Source organism: Poeciliopsis prolifica, unplaced genomic scaffold (assembly GCF_027474105.1).
Source record: "Poeciliopsis prolifica strain line A6 unplaced genomic scaffold, Auburn_PproV2 SCAFFOLD019, whole genome shotgun sequence".
Lineage (NCBI taxonomy): Eukaryota > Metazoa > Chordata > Actinopteri > Cyprinodontiformes > Poeciliidae > Poeciliopsis > Poeciliopsis prolifica.
This window is the reverse complement of record NW_026562394.1, coordinates 2,255,112-2,271,616: the sequence shown is the minus strand read 5'-3', so window position 1 is coordinate 2,271,616 and position 16,505 is coordinate 2,255,112. Positions and strand designations below refer to the sequence as shown.

Genomic DNA, 16,505 nt, shown 5'->3' with positions numbered 1-16,505 from the left:
TTTGGGAATTCTAGATTTTAAAAGGCAATATTTTACATTTGAAAGAAATAGCATTAGAGAGCATATTTCAAATGCTACATAATATACTGCATTTTATTTTTCAAACAAAAATCCCTAAAACCTCTTAGACACAATATGAAACAGAACATGAAAATGTAACAAACAGAACTTTTGGCACGCAGCCCATACAAATGGGACAAGACAAGAAAAAGTTCTACTTTAGAATAGAAACTAGAAAACATAGAAGCAGCAAGTGAACATTTAGTTGTTTAATTCGCTGTGCATGAGCTTTGTCCATTATAATCACACAGTTCAGACATTTATTGTGGTGTTAGGGAAATATTTGTCGCCAAGGCACAGGAAGCTGATTTACAGACATGCACGACTCTGACCTTACAGTCCTTTAATCCCAGAGAAAAATCTTAAAGCATTGATCATTTTACTGGCATTAACTGATAGTCATATTTTGGATGACTGCAAAAAGTAAATATATAAAAAAGACAGCATAAAAATATAAAGGTAACCAGCTGATAAATTTAGCATTGAATCAGAAAGCTTAATCGAACCATTTTAAAAAACAGCTCAGTATTTTCCTCTGAGGCTCCGTGGGGTGAGGAGGGGACTCGGGGGTGGAGACGGCTGACGGGAGCGCAAGATTCGCGAAGATGGAGTCAAGCTGGATTCTGCAGCTGCATGGGCGTTGCATTTACGCGAAGGGGTGCGAGTCGGAAACAGAGACTGGAAAAAGGGCCGTTTCTGGGGCAGCCGGTTTTCGCATTCGCTCGGCGTAGTTGCCATGCAGCCCCTCTTTTTGCAGGAGCCTGGAGTAGTGGGTGCGGCAAAAGTTGTAGTGGGAGGCTGTGCGCGGCCCGCCAGGGTCTCCGCCTTCCGCCGCAAGTCTGCTTTGACCAGAGTGAGGTCATTCTGAAGCTCCAGCAGGATCTGGTTCTGAGAAGAAGTCAGTGGAGAGGGTTAGACAGGAACACGGAGGGCGAAGGGAAAGACGAGGCTGGAGATGATTAGAGATGGGAAGAGTGAAAATGCACCATGCTCCAGCCCACTTATCACCTGGTGAAGGTGTTAGAAACCCAAATTCAGTTTTAAAGCTGGCTGTGCAACAAGAATGTTAGGAAGAAAAGGGAGAGAAGAAAAGTATTTCAAAATAAGAAATTAAAAAAAAAAAACTCAGTATTTATTACTTATTCTACAGGTGAATATCAATAAATCACATCAAAAACTTGTCAGAAATTTAATTTGAAGAATACACTATTCACATTCAAAGTGATTGGATAATTTTAGCTTCCAGCTGATGGAAATCCACTAAAATCTGGTCATTGAAAAATTAAAAACTATTTTGTCTTTTCATTAGCTGCAAGCCATAATTCACAAAGGTGGAAATAAATTCTTAAAATGAATCACTTTGTGTTCAGTACAACTACATAATATGCAAACTTCACAGTTTGAATGGAATTATAGAAATAAATTCCGTCTTTGACATTTTTAGTTATTTAGTTGTACCTATAGAAACTTAACAGGATCATTTGTTCTACCTGTTTGGCAAGAGTATCGTCTGCAGCAGTGAGTGTGTGCCGCAGCCTCTCTCCTCCTGTGTTGCGGCAACAAGCTCTTTCACCAGACTGCAGATCCACTCCCAGCTTCTGCAGGTCCAGTCGGAGCTGGCGCAGGTTCTGTCGAGGAAGAAGAAAAAGAGAATATTTTTAGTCTCTGCTAGAGGGAAGAGGATCACTAGCAGCTAAAAGAAAAAGTTCCTTTGAGGTGATGGAGCTGGAACTGACCCGCTGACCCTCCTGCAGCTTGCGATCCGCTGCGGCGGTGAGGGCGCCGGCAGAACCTGGCACATCCAGCTTCATCCTCAGCCTCACCAGGTCTGCACAGGCAAACAGAGCAACACACTCAATGGCTGCTAATAACAACTAATAGCGCTTCGGACTGAAGTCGCTGCAGTCGGACTGTACCCTGGGTCTTGGTGAGAAGCTCAGCGCGACACTGGTCGAGTTCAGCACGCAGTTGGTTCAGCTCAGTCTGAGAGGAGAGGCGGTGAGAGCGCCGAGGCCCCTCTGACTCTACGGGTGGTGCTGTCATGGAGCCGCCATCTTCCTTCTGCTTTTTGTCAAGGGCAGCAGCCAAAGCTTCAATTTCCTGATCACGCTCCTATCCACAAATCAAGAATACAAGCTTAACCCTCAGAAGTTACCTGGTTACAGCACTGATACAAATAGCAGTGTTTTTCTGAGACCTTCACTTTTATCCTAACATCCTGCACAGACCTACCTCTGTGAGCTTTAATATTTTGGAAAGTAAAGAGATGCAATCATATTCAAAAAATTTGAATACTTGTTCCGAAAAGTCTTGTTTGTTTTTGGTGAAACGATGTGAAAATGTTCAAGGACATTTCAGTCTCTAAACACACAGCAAGATAAATCTTACCTTCAGCTCCTCGCTGTAGAATTTCTTCAGATGTTTCTGCAGATTACATATTTTGTCCTCATACCTCTCTTCGATCAGCGCCCTCTCAGCCTCCAACGTCTCACTGTTTGACAGGAAGACGCAACAACTCATCATCCACGTCCATCACGTCCAGTTCAGCATTTCCTTCTTTATCTTAATGTTACTCTGTCATGTGAGCCAAGTCAATTCTTGTTACAAAGAATTAACCGTTAAAAGTAACAATCAGTAAACCTCATCTCACTGCATCTGAAAAACTAGCTACAATATTCCATATTTAATTTGCGAGCTCTGGATTCATTCATCCTACGTTAAATAGTTGTGGGTTGGTTTGATTTTATTAAATTTCTTTTTAATTTTAACAAAAAAAGTCACACCCAAGCCTGAGAGCCAGAGGCCAGTTTAAAACCCTAATCTAAGAGGATCCAAAGGACCAAACGTTGTGAAGATTATTTTAAATGTTACAATTATATTTGGTCTCTATTGATAACTCAAAAAAACAAAACCATCAATGATTTGAACAGAAGATTTAAGTTAAGATAATAAGGGATGTCACTTGCAAAATGCTGGAAAAAGCCAGTTTTCATAACACACACACACATATATATATATTTTAGACAGACAAAAGAGTCTTTCATACTCATGTAATAAAATGATTTTAAAAACAGTGTTGGTACTTGAAAATAATTGCTTATTTTTCAAGGGTCTGCAGCGTACATGTGTCAAACTCAGGCCTACTGGCCAACAATGTAATTACATTTGGCCCAAAAGATCAATGCCAATTAGAGCTGGCCTACTGACAGACAAAGCACACACACATGTTACACAATATAATAAATTCCATGATAATCTGTTGTTGCATTGTCATGTCAGTCAGAACCCACAATCCCCCTCTCCTGTTGACATTCATTAGCGACCTCATGCTACCAGTTACATCTAGCCAAACAAAAAGGTGAAAAACAGGCAGTCTGTTCATAATGTTGATCTGTTGGACTGGTGTGCTGGACCAACAGATATAAACAAACAATACAACATAAAAAACATTGCTTTTTTTTTTTTAAATCAGTTTGCCGTGGCAGTTTGACCAAGCCTTTAATTAATCCACCTTGTATATTGACACTCCTGCTGCAAAGTATTATAAATCAAACCAAAATCTGTAATAGATGAAGCCTACATACGTGAATCCCTCTTGCATTCCTGTGATGACTTCCATCATTTCAGAGACAACCTGCTCTCTCACATTAGCCTCCAGGACTTCTTTTTCTTCCCGCTGGCGCCGCACTTCTCTCTTCAGGACGTCGATGGCCTGCAGTAGAGACTATAAAACACACACCGTTGGATGGCAGATTAGTGAAAATGTTCCAGATTTTAAATGTGTGAAGAAGACACTTTACAGATTTTCAAATTACACTAAAATTAAGACAACTGGTTTATGGATTTCCAAAGATTAGACTTTCCTTGAAGAAGGGTTTGCTGAGCATCTACCAGATTCTTCACACAATCAATTAATAATCGGGATAATGAATAATCATTTAATGAAGTTTGTTACACTGTGCTCTATTTTTTAGCTGTTAAAGAATAGAGCAACTACTTCATCTATTAAAAGCTTTTTTGCCAGTATTTTAACAGATGGGTTTGCTCTGCTAAGCATGGAATTGTTACCTCATCCAAAAGAATAAGAGCGATGAAGAACAGTACCTCCGTATTCAACAAGGTGATATCTCCATCCTCTACGTCACTTTCATCCTCTTCCTCCTCTATCACAGTGTTTTCACTGCCATGTGCTGCAGGGTCTCGGAGCAGAGAGAGGATGTAGGCCACTCTGGTCTTAGTGGACGGGCCGTGGACAAGCTGGAATTACACAGATTTTAGCCAACTCATTTCAGATAAATAGAACATCATTGCAAATGTTTTTTTTTTTCCAGCCTGAATAAAGTGCAGAAAGATCAACACCTTATAGAAAATTTAAAGAGCTTCTTGCATCTCTGCCTTTCCTCTGAGTTCATTTTCGAACTCAAATTGCAAAGCAGCGCATCTTTGAGTCTTCACTCGGTAGCTTCCACAACAAAGAATTATCAGTGAGATCAGGTAGTTTAGCGTGGAGCATTCACTGATCAGAAAAAGATCCAGTGTTGTAGTTTCCAGCTTGCACCACCAGAAAGTTCCAATGAAGCCAACAATCTACTCGGCTTTCTTTGACATTCTTCTTGAATGTAGAGCCAAAAATGCATCTCAGAAATTTTATAGTAAGAGATTTTTTTAATCACCTGTGTAGCTATAGCAGAGAACTTGAGTGCCTGAAGGGTCTCATCATAAATGGAGGTGCATGGATTGATGTTGACCACCATGCAGGAGATTCCTCTGCCGCAGAAGAAGCCCTGCAGGACCCGGGTCAGTTTGCTGTCCCTGAAAGGAACCACCTGCGGGGGCCTGGACCTGGCAACGCATTTTAGATTCACACTGAAGTCAAAAACATGCTTTCATTCTGTCGCTCGTATTTTGCCTCTTTCACGAGCGTCGTACTTATTGTTTTGGTTGTGCCTCAAAGCAGCGATGCAGCGTCCCAGCGTCAGGAGGGAGGTGTTGATGTTGTTGGCCTCCTTCATCCTCTCACCATTATGCTGCTCTTTACAGCGCTCCGACCCGGCCAGATCGCACACAGTCAGCCTGCGAACGAGGCAACGCTTAGTTTTACTACCTCAAAAAACTAAAGACAACCATTTAAAATTAAAATCAGTTAAAACGTACTCGCTGATGTGCATGGTCTGGCCTGAACTGGCTTCTGGGTGAACATGAAGGATGCGGATGGAGAAGATGCTGTGGCTAATGATATGAGGAAAAAACACAAAACATCAAATGCAATTTGAATAAATTCATTTTGGAAACATGTCAAGAGGATGTTTAAAGAAAGAAAAGTGTAAGAGGCTCCAACCTTCTGCTGGAGTTTTTGTTTAGGTGAGTGCTGGCGAAGCTTTGGTTACGCCGTCCCGCCTTCAGGATCCTCCAGGCCTCCTCAGCGCTGCGAATCTGAATCCAAGTGAGATCTGATATGACAAAAAGGAAGACAGACAATTATTACTTCATAAAAAAATACTTCAAAGATATTACAGTGAATAAACGAGAATGACCTTTGACGTAAGGATTGCCCTGCTTGTCATCACTGAGCCGCAGAGTAACTCTTTTTCGGGGCTGCTGGGAGGGCGAAGCATCCAGCAGATCATACAGGAACTCATTGTAGATCTCATAGAAGGAAACCCAGACAGAAAACTGCAACCCCTCCTCTAGGTCACAGCCTCCACTGAGTGACAGACTGTTGGGATCCAGACACACGCTGTCCGTGTCTGTAAACAGAGGGGGGACAATTTATCAGTTATCCTTTTTCAGTGCATCAAAAACAGCCTATTCTTCAGGTACGTTAATAAAAATCTACTGAAAGAAAAAATAGCGAAAACGTATCATTTTATGTCCAACCTTCAAGCTGAGTAGCAGTGTGTGTGGTGGAAGAAAGCCCTCCAATGCCACTGTCCCAGGCTGTGGTGGTTCCAGCTCGACGAGAAGTTTGATTTTCATCCTGAAACACATCAGTATGGTTTATGAGTTCAAATCTGCAAAACCTCGTTCACTAATCTAATACAATAATTTAAACAGCTGCAGATCAGAGACTGAAAGTGATTTCAAAACATTAAAAGAATAACAGAGTTGTGAGTCTAAACTATGACACAGAATCAGTGCAAAACTATTTATGTTGGTTAGTAAGAAAGACAGATAATTCACTTTGAATGGAGTGGAACAGTGGAACTTTAGCCTTTAAATTGAAGACAACCGATCAGGGGGGAACAGAGTGAAATACAAAATCACCAATGCAAAAATATAATGTAAAATAAAATTATAGCATATTGTTATGTATAATTCATATTTTTACATTTTTAGAATTCCAAGGAAATGCTAAATAATGATCCATGACATTGTTTCTCTTAGCTACTCTTCAAAATGTAAAAAACTTAACATGTCATTCAAGTAAGGCAAACATGTTTATTTGCATAAGTCAAGAAATGCATTGAAGAAGAGAATAGCTACTCTTCTTGATATGCTCATATCTACAGTAATTAAAATATTTTTAAACAATTGCAACTAAAAGAGGCAGGACAAAGACCCGTTTTTCTTACAAAAAGTTTATCGTCGTTTATAGTCCTTTTTAAAAAAGGAGATAAAAATAAATTGACACAGAAAACACCAGTTTCTAGTCTGCAACCATGACACTGCAGTATAAGACATTTCTTTAAACTTAATTTTTTCCAGGAGTGCAAATCTTTCTTATTTGACAGAAAGTTTACTATGCTGATTAGGCGTCTTTTACCTCTTTGAGCAGGGAGTTTCTTCGTATTTCTTCCATCTTGATCTCACTATTGTCCAGCTGCCTGACATCCTGATACATGACGGGCTTCAGGTCCATCGCACCATAGAGACGACCCTGCAGCTTCCTGAACAGAGACACCAACGCCCGTGGCAACAGACCTGCCTCTCGACCATTGCCTAAAGGGGAAAGTTTCAGATATACAGTTTACATACATATGTAAACTTTATATGTTTACATATACATTACTACAAGAGGTAATGTACCTTGAATGGTGTAAGTCTTTCCAGAGTTGGTGACGCCATAAGTGTAGAGAAGCCTGTTTTCTCCTTTGAGAACATCGCTCACCATTTTCTTCATTGTGCCTTCATAGATCTGTTGCTGAGTCGTTTCTGGACCAAATATCTAGGAAAGAAAATCAATGAAAAAACATTTAGATCTGCCACTTTCTAAATAACAGATATGTTATCATGAGGTCTTTTTTTTTTGAGTATTACTTAGGTCAAAAAGAACACTGTTTAATCTCAGCTTCTTATTTTTCAAGCTACCCTGATTCTACTCTCTCAAACTTAAGCTTAAAAAGAACAAGCAAACCTACAACTCTCCTACCTTCGAGAAACTGAACTTGTGAATGCTCTGGGTGATTCCTCTTTCTGCCATCCTCATGTTCTGAGACTCATATGGAGCTTTGAGCAGCAATGTCTCCTCATCCTGGATCGCCACACAGCCCTAGAAGAGAAGAGCGAAAAGAAAGGAAGTGACTATAGGTTATTCACAAGCATGAATAACTTGCTTGTGAAGGTGCATTTCAGAGAACTCAAATGCTAATAGTTACAAACAAAAGACTTTCCAACCTGCTCTTGTCCTTTTTCTGAGTCAGTCAGTGGGCGGATGCGCAGAAAAACTTTCACCCTTTCTGAGGTCCCCTCATCAGAACTGCCAGGTTTCGCAGCAACTTTCTACATGACAAAATAAGACAGAATAATTTGCTGCTTTGGCTTTTCCATTAGGATAAATATGAGGTCAAGTTAAAATAGACAAAGGTAAAAATAACAAGTTTGCTTTAACATTTGTTGATATATTGGTACAGCTTAACCAATATATCACAGCGTTTTTGTGACAAAAAAAAGGGAAGAAAAAAAAATAAATAACAGCAGCATGTTTTTGTTGAGTCTCACCAGCTGTGAAATGGTTGGCCTGGTTTCGAGCCCGGGCGAAATAACAGAGATCTCAGGCAGACGTGGTCTGGTCATTCCTCCTTGAGTCCACAGCTCTGCTGCTGTGGACTCAAACACAGCCAGATCCTCTTCATCATCAGAGTGACATCCATACGGGGAAGACAAAGACAGCGCCATGCTTTCCTGCAACACCAAATCATCATGAATTTCTTTGGAATGAAAGTGGGATGTCCAAGCACACAGCTTTCTGAAATATTACTTTGTACATTTATAGTCCTCAACACTTTAACCATTTTTGTTTCAGAAAATTTAGTATCCTCAGAGAAATCTGATTCTGTAATCAGGCTAGTAAAAAATACTTTATTATATGGTTGCTCATGATGCAAAGTAATAGAAGACACAGATTAAAAGCTAATCTTTTCTTGAAAAGTGTTCTGAAATATGCTAACTATAATCTGGCAAATTTCTAATAACATGAAACAGCTTATATCTCTAGTGTTCACTTACTAAAAACATTTCTCTAAATTAAATAACTGTGGCTTGGGGTTACGAGCGGCATCTAGCGGCAGGGGAACACACTGCAGATAATTACCCCGGACCAAAACTCGTTGAATGTTTGTATGATGTTGCATTATTATTATCATTATTGTAAAATAAACAATTAAAATAGCGGGCTAGTGTAGCAGTAGTGTTGTTTTTTTACTTCAAAAACATTACACTGAGAATACTTGTTACTTTGCCAGGCTATGCTACACACTATTGCCAGCCTTGGGCGTGCAGCTAACACCACATCGGGTTTATAACGCATAAAACTCAAAATTATTTGATATAATTTAATACGAATACACTTATTTTTCTCCAAAACGTGCGCAAATGTAAGACGCCCATCTACACCGATCAACTAAACGATTTATATATTCTTGTGATTAATTAGAAAGTTTCTGAAATACATTAATTTTATCCAGAACTAACTGTCCGAGGTTTTAATATGTATTGAATGACTTACCTTTAAAGCAACGGTCTGTTTGTCTTGTCAAAATAAAAAAAGGCCGACTAGATTCCAATAAATGTCTTTTAAAGACTGTATAAAAAGCAAAATACTTTCTTTAAGTCTGGTGTATCAAACCACGTTCTCTGTTTTCGCCGCTCAGTTCTCCAGCTGACTGGTTCTACCCGATAACGTTTGGTTTTTTGAACGATGCGCTTTCCCTTCTGTGATTGGCTGAGACCGATGACTTACTTTCTTCTCATTGGTTAGTACTGTCAAGGGTTGTGCGTTCAATAAACTCTGCCTACTTGAAATGAGGCGACTTTTTTTTTTGGTTCCGTCCTCCCCCATTTTATGAATGTGAAGGTGAGTTTAGCATTCATCTCCATGGAGTTCATGTAAACAACAGAAAAACAAAGATTCTTTACTGTGTTGCGAATTAGCGAATGTCTGTAAATTTGACACAAATGTGACACAGCTCAAAGTCAATGAAAATTTCTTCACAGTCCTTGGATAGATAGATAGATAGATAGATAGATAGATAGATAGATAGATAGATAGATAGATAGATAGATAGATAGATAGATAGATAGATAGATAGATAGATAGATAGATAGATAGATAGATAGATAGATAGATAGATAGATAGATAGATAGATAGATAGATAGATAGATAGATAGATAGATAGATAGATAGATAGATAGATAGATAGATAGATAGATAGATAGATAGATAGATAGATAGATAGATAGATAGATAGATAGATAGATAGATAGATAGATAGATAGATAGATAGATAGATAGATAGATAGATACAAAATACAGCAGTGTTTTGCCTCATCATCAAAATACAAATTTATTGACACGTTCTACTTCTTAGGACAAACCTTACAAGTGACAGAATTTTGTCTGTGACCTTGTGGGAATATGATGTTGGTCATTTGTAGTAAAATAGAAATAAGGTTCAATATTATGTTTGTGTAAAAGATATTTTTCTAGAATCTAAGTAGCACAGTTAATATGAAAGGCTTAACACCAGAGGCAAATACTTTTCAAAAATTAATGCAAATGCTTTGAGCATAAAATTCCTTTAATATTCAGGTTCAAAGCTTTTACCACATCATTGTGGTGCTAGTTTAAAAACCAAGTTCTCCATCCTTTGTTTCTGTACGCTGTGCTGAACCCCATAACAAAAGTAGATGATTAAACCTGTTGAAAAAAGGTACATCATCTGTGATCAAACTGACATTGTGAGAGGATTTTTACATTAAATGTGTCTTTTTCTGAAGCTGTTACGTCATCTTGTCATACCTAGTGCCATCCAGACTACATAACGAATCCAGGTGGCTGATCCAAGCTGAACCATGAGATAGACATTGACAAAAGTGCTAAAAATGGGAAGCCAAGGCACAAAAGGGACCTGTGGACAAAAAGAAAAAAAAAAGATTTTTGAAGAAAAAAGGTTTCCAGACAAGGTTTGTAATACTAGTTAATAACTGAAATACTATCATATCAAAATTTTGATAACTGACAATACAAATCAGATATTGCATAAACATGCATCATTAGCATACCATGAAAGAAGCTTTGGCTGGACTCTGTGGCTGTCTCCAGATGAGTAATACAGTAAGAATGAGTATAACCCAGAACACAAAAATACAAAGTAAAGTCCACCATTGAAGAGTCCATTGGGAGTCTGTACCACTGGACATTAAGATGCTCAGAATTATGCAAATTAAAACTGGGGAGAAGAGGTAATGGAAAATTAAGCAATCCCTCACAATAAACAGTTTTTGTGTAAAGTATGAAGCATATAGGACATAAACGAGAATTACCACTAGCAATAGTTAAAATAGACACAATCCTTGATGTCTGTTGGGTTCCTTGGGAGGGAGGATACAGTAAACCTAATACTGTGAATGGTTCTGACTTGATTAAACTTGAAACTTCACTGAACTCAGCTTGGTACCTGTACAAGTAAAGAGATGCAAATAAGTTTGGGATGTTGCATGCATGTAGCTTTTTCATATAAACTTTAAAGGTTATTAAAAAAGATTCCATACACAAAAAAAGTTTTGTGTATGTTTCAAAACTCATTAGCTCTGAAGTGTAGTAAAACAACGCAACAGTTAATCAGTTTTTAGAAATTGTTCTGCACCTACTGATAATGTTTTCATGCAGCGTTTGCTGTAGTGGTAGCTCAGCATCATGTTTCCTCTTTCTTTTGATACAACGCCTTTATGATGCAACTCACAAATGTATTTCAGTACAGTTTACAGGTGCGTAAAAAACATTTGTTCTCTTGCTTCATAAAGTGAGCACTTTGAAATTGAAAAGACTGAAAAGACAAGAGCTTCAGCTGTGCTCTGAGCATCTAAACACAATACCAAATATCTGAGCACTGCTTTCACTTTCACAGAGACATTCACTGTAAAGAGCCCTTGGTGAGGCCAAGATTTTGATGAATGAATATTTTGTAGACATTAAATTTGATACTTTCGTTTTCTATCAGTAACAAACTTTCAGGTTGAAAAAAAATACATGTATCTAGGCCTAAATCTGTCAGGGGCATAAGTCATTTTAGAGTGAAGTGTTTTGGTTTACAATAAAATCTATGGCATCTAAAGGTGCAGTAAATCAAACATAATCTCAAAAAGCATTGCAAATTTGAATCTAGAAAATAAACAATAATGAAGTGGACAGTGATTTTTACCTTAGTATAAGTACACAGATGGCAACAAGTGAATAGGCAAAGAGTGTTCCAATTGACATCATGTCAACCAGCGCCCTCAAGTCAAAGAATGCTGCCATGATGGCTGCAAAGACATGATTATGTTAACTGGATTTAACATAAATTTAATTAAATCACACTTACAAACTATTTCATATATTTCAATACTTGAGCCATGCAGTTCAAAAAGTGCTTTGACTATTTTTGAATAAATTTTCATTTCAGTAAAAAAAAAAAAAAAAAGACAAAATCAGCTTCGAGAGAAATAATGAGAAAAAATCATTAAAAAACAAACAAAACAAAAAAACATGAAAATGCCTAAAAATGTTGATGCATTACCTGCAATAATCCCAGAAACAATCGTTGCAATGACAGGACTTTTTCTGGAGCTCATTTTACTGAGAGATCTGAAGAGAAGTCCATCTCTAGCCATGGCAAAGAGAATACGAGGCATCGGGAACATTGATCCCAGCAGACTAGATGAAAAACACTCAGTAAACATTACCATTGCTTAAATATCCTGCAGTATTCTTGCAATGTTCATATCCATATCAATTTTGTCTACACTAAAAAGAAGAACAGTGAGATGTTCTGAAAATCTGGATGGAATTAATCTAAAATACAGAGTTTTATTGAGTTTCAAACTTAAATCTTTTACCTTAGTATAAGTACACAGATGGCAACAAGTGAATAGGTTGTACCTTGTTGAAAGTGCGCAGAGGGATCCAATGGCCACTGCATACTTTGCCGGGCCCCAACCAATATATGAGAAAGCCACAGGCAGTGGGCTGTTAATGCTGAGCAAATAGTATGGCATCATCAGCGTCAAGGCAGCGGACACACCAAAGTAAGCCAGGAAGCAGATGAGGAGGGATGCCACTATGCCGACTGGGATCGACTTCTGAGGATTCTGAACTTCCTCTCCTGAGGACGCAACCAAAGAAAATATTCTTTCTTCAGAAAGTCTCACAGATATAAAAACATGTTGCTTTGAATAATTTAGGTTTGCAACTCTGGAACAAATAACCTTTTAGTTACCTGTTGTTGCAATGCAGTCAAATCCAATAAATGCATAAAAGCAAGTGGCTGCTCCAGCTAATGTGCCCTCAAAGCCGAAGGGAAAAAATCCTCCAGTTCCACGTTGGCTGGTGTCATTAAGGAATGTGTGATTTCTTTAAATACAGGACATGTCATCATTCAGTTTGAACCACACAGAAGCAACTCAAATACAACTTTAAACCAAAAGATGCTCATACTTAAGTGCTCCTTGGAAAGTCTCTACATTAATGTACCAGTTGTTGATGTCCCCTTTGATGAAACCAGAAAGGATAACAAACAGCAACACCACAATGTTTATGGCTGTAAATACCTTATTTAGCATAGCTGATTCTTTTATTCCAAATGCAAGAATTCCTATGAAAAGTAAAACGAAGAAGCAATCAGTTTGAACACATACAAACTACAGAATACATGCATTTTGTTACATGTATTCAGCAAAATGCTTTTTGTTGAATACATGTAAATGTATGGTAAATCATGAAATTTGCCTGATAAGATGATTATAAGGCCAACTGCAAATACATCTGGGTATGGAGTAAGTCCAGGTACATTTATCATGGCTCTTTGACCCATAAAGTTGCCAATCATGTTTCCAGTGAGATCATCAAAGGTCCCACTCCATGCTCTTGCAACACTTGCAGTTCCTTTAGCGAAGACACAAGAAAAAAGTGTTTAAAAAGGGTAACAAAATTTTACCTAACATGTGGCAAACTCCATACAATGTGCAATGCCTTGAAAAAAACATTTGTTCCCCTTCACTTTTCCCATTTTACAAGCACAAATTTCAGTTTATTCTTTTGGATTTCCAACTCAAATAAGTCACAAACTGGGACGTAAAAAGAAAACAATTCATGGAAAAGTGCAGCATGCATTTGTATTCCAAGCCTTTTAATTTGATCCAGTGCAACCAATTGCTTTAGAAAATCTTATAATTTACAAAATGAGTCGGCCTGTATGTAGGCTGTGCAAGAAGCAACCAATCCAAATTCTGGATTCTGAATATAAATGCACATTCATATTTCCAGAGGTTGTATCATGGAAATGTTTGTCATTTGCTACTTTGGGGATATCTAGTTAAAGTTACAGATTTGGTGTTCCAAGTGTGTGAAAATGTTAATAAATATGAATATTGTTCAAAGTACTGAAAGAAATTATTTAATTTATCTTTATATTTTGCACCTAAGACAGTTTTACAAGAAAAAAAAAACTAAAAATAGAAGTTTTCATAATTGTCTCACACTTGTGCTGCATACCAATGATATAAGAAAGGACGAGGTTCCAGCCAGTAATAAAAGCCCATATCTCCCCCACAGTCACATAGCTGTAGAGATAGGCAGATCCTGTTTTAGGAACCCGGGCTCCAAATTCAGCATAACATAATCCTGCAAAGACGGAGGCTACAGCTGCTATCAGGAAGGAAATAATTATGCTGGGACCAGCTATGGTCCTGGACACTTCTCCTGAGAGCACATAAACACCAGCCCCCAGGGTGCTGCCGACCCCCAGAGCCACCAGGTCGAGGGTGGTCAGGCAGCGCTGAAAGTTGGACACTTCGTCTTCCGGCTCCAAAGGTTTCCTACGGGAAATGCTCTGGAGGAACCGTAGCATCTTTGCGTGAGACATCTGTTAAACCAGATACGTCGAGTTAATGGTGAAGATTTTTCAAGGATATCTAAAACATTTATCTGAATTATTATGTGTCTACACCCCCCCACACACATCCTTAAAAATTACTGCAGTTGTTGGGAAATATATGAAAAAGAAACAAAATAGGTGATTTTATTTGCTACCATTTATCATCGCTATCGTTAGCGTAGTGAGGTGTTTTTGACTGGATATATCCCAGCATGTCCACTTTAAAAAGTCATTCATCAGATGCACCCAAAACAACTCTGCTACTTATTAGCATGTTGTGTGATTGTACTCCCAGGTATTCAACACAACACATGATATAAAAAACTTATGGCAGCACTTCATAAAGTTGGTGTCTGTCAATTTGGTGGTAAAGGACAATTTTACTATTTTTTGAAAAATTTTGACTGCAATTTGTCCCGTCTGTCTCAAAATTTATACCTTGAACAAATATTCCATTGAATATTTAGAATATTTGTTCAATGTTTCCAGTTGTGAGATCGTGCTCAAAATTTTGTTTGGTAATAGGAAACCTTAGAATGATACACAGATTGAAACTGAAATACATAAACTGGTCAAATCTTATGGTTACAAAGTTTTCATATCAAATTTTCATTAATTTGCAAACCTCCCACCCCCAAAAAACCTGCCCCATTCGTGCCATGTTAATATTGTGCATAAATTCCAGGTTTGGCATCTGTTGGGATGGTGGGACAAGAAGAATGGGATACACAGAGCCCACCTTTCATACAACTGCTAATTCAGTTGAACTGAACTCATTCAGTTGAACTGAACTAACATATTTTTGTTGTGAAGAACCACACTTGTCTCCTTGCTGAAAGTCTCTTTAAACAATGCTAGCATTAGCATATCAGGCACACGTTTTCTTCGGGGCTGATTTACAAAAGTAAATATGTATTTTGTCTAATATTTAATTCAAACACCACCAGGACAACTCTACCTCATTATTAAAACAAATGTGTGTTTTACATAATCTCAGTTTAGTAAGTATTCATATTCAGTTAAAAAAAATTTAATACATTATAATGTAAATACCTATATTTATTTTTTGAGAAGGAGATCTTACCTTTTCAGCTGAATCTTGCAGAGTGTGGCTGTATTTTGATCCTACAAGTCAACACCACATATGAGGATAAAATCCATCCCCTGTGAAGTTTCCACTGCTCAACATTTTTTACACATTACGCTACATTTCACACTTATGTGCCAATTCTGGGGAAAAAAGGACAAGATCTGAAGAACTTATCTGAGGGAACAACAGGCAATGAGACAGACTTCATAAAATACAAAGCAGTTTGGAGAAGGTCCGGTGTACTTACTGATTTCGGTTTAAATGACAGTTAAAGTGTTTTTATTTGTTTTTCTTTTTTGCTCAAGTTTTGTTTAGGTTCAAAATTGGGAATCTATGAGGTAAGGTTTGTATGAAAATGTGTAATTAGTTAACAGTGACCTCATCAAATGCAGGTGGTCTATATCACCTATCAGAAATTGCACATTAATAAAAACGTTTGGTGCTTTCCTGTTATAAAAAAGTAGTTTGGAATTAAATGTTCTTTTCAGATTCTTGTAATTGATGGATGCTGAGCTGGTTTGGAACACAGATGAGTCAACATGTTGTAAAAGGAAATATTTTCCCTCGGTATGTCTGCTCAGCAACAAATTGAATACGAGTTCATCAGAGCAGAAGGACTCAGCCCACTGTTTGTGGAACATTGTGGTGCAATCCAGCGCTTCCATGGGTTCCCTTAAGCATGCTGCGGGTTAAGTTACAATGAAAAGCAAGATTTCAAAATTAACCACTTGATGTCAAATGCAAGGAAAAGCAATCATGGAAGAAAAAAGTTGTTTTTGGAGACAATTAGATTTATTTCTTACATAGCTTGTCTTATGTATTGGGACTTGTGGTAAATGTATACAAAAAGCCTAACAATAAAAGCTTTTCTTACTGCAGGGTTATAAATCTTTCTCTGAAAATGTTCGTAACATTGACAATAATTTTGTAAAGAACAATAATCATTAAAAGCTAAAATGAACTTGCACTTTAAGGTGCAAGTTCATTTTAGCCTGTAGTAAAA

At 37.9% G+C, this 16,505-nt stretch overlaps 2 protein-coding genes across 2 annotated transcripts; both read right to left on the bottom strand.

Moving 5' to 3' along the window:
* Positions 1-71: 71 nt before the first annotated feature.
* On the bottom strand, positions 72-9,166 carry kif20a (kinesin family member 20A). The gene is made up of 19 exons (XM_055043830.1): positions 9,005-9,166; positions 7,999-8,181; positions 7,675-7,779; positions 7,430-7,549; positions 7,087-7,225; positions 6,824-6,999; positions 5,938-6,037; positions 5,595-5,807; positions 5,399-5,510; positions 5,215-5,289; positions 4,990-5,133; positions 4,734-4,902; positions 4,165-4,317; positions 3,645-3,784; positions 2,449-2,551; positions 1,977-2,172; positions 1,797-1,888; positions 1,551-1,688; positions 72-948 (listed from the first exon to the last, which is right to left on the bottom strand). Exons 2-19 carry the CDS (start codon positions 8,173-8,175, stop codon positions 583-585), a joined length of 2,718 nt encoding a protein of 905 aa, XP_054899805.1. The 5' UTR covers positions 8,176-8,181; positions 9,005-9,166; the 3' UTR covers positions 72-582.
* An 893-nt stretch (positions 9,167-10,059) lies between these two features.
* On the bottom strand, positions 10,060-15,733 carry zgc:175280 (cationic amino acid transporter 2 family protein). Its single transcript, XM_055044014.1, has 12 exons — positions 15,497-15,733; positions 14,031-14,400; positions 13,266-13,421; positions 12,975-13,131; positions 12,757-12,890; positions 12,420-12,642; positions 12,058-12,194; positions 11,701-11,803; positions 10,823-10,956; positions 10,562-10,728; positions 10,299-10,407; positions 10,060-10,196 (listed from the first exon to the last, which is right to left on the bottom strand). The coding sequence occupies exons 2-12, from the start codon at positions 14,398-14,400 to the stop codon at positions 10,108-10,110; spliced, it is 1,779 nt and encodes a 592-aa protein (XP_054899989.1). The 5' UTR covers positions 15,497-15,733; the 3' UTR covers positions 10,060-10,107.
* Between the last annotated feature and the right edge of the window lie 772 nt (positions 15,734-16,505).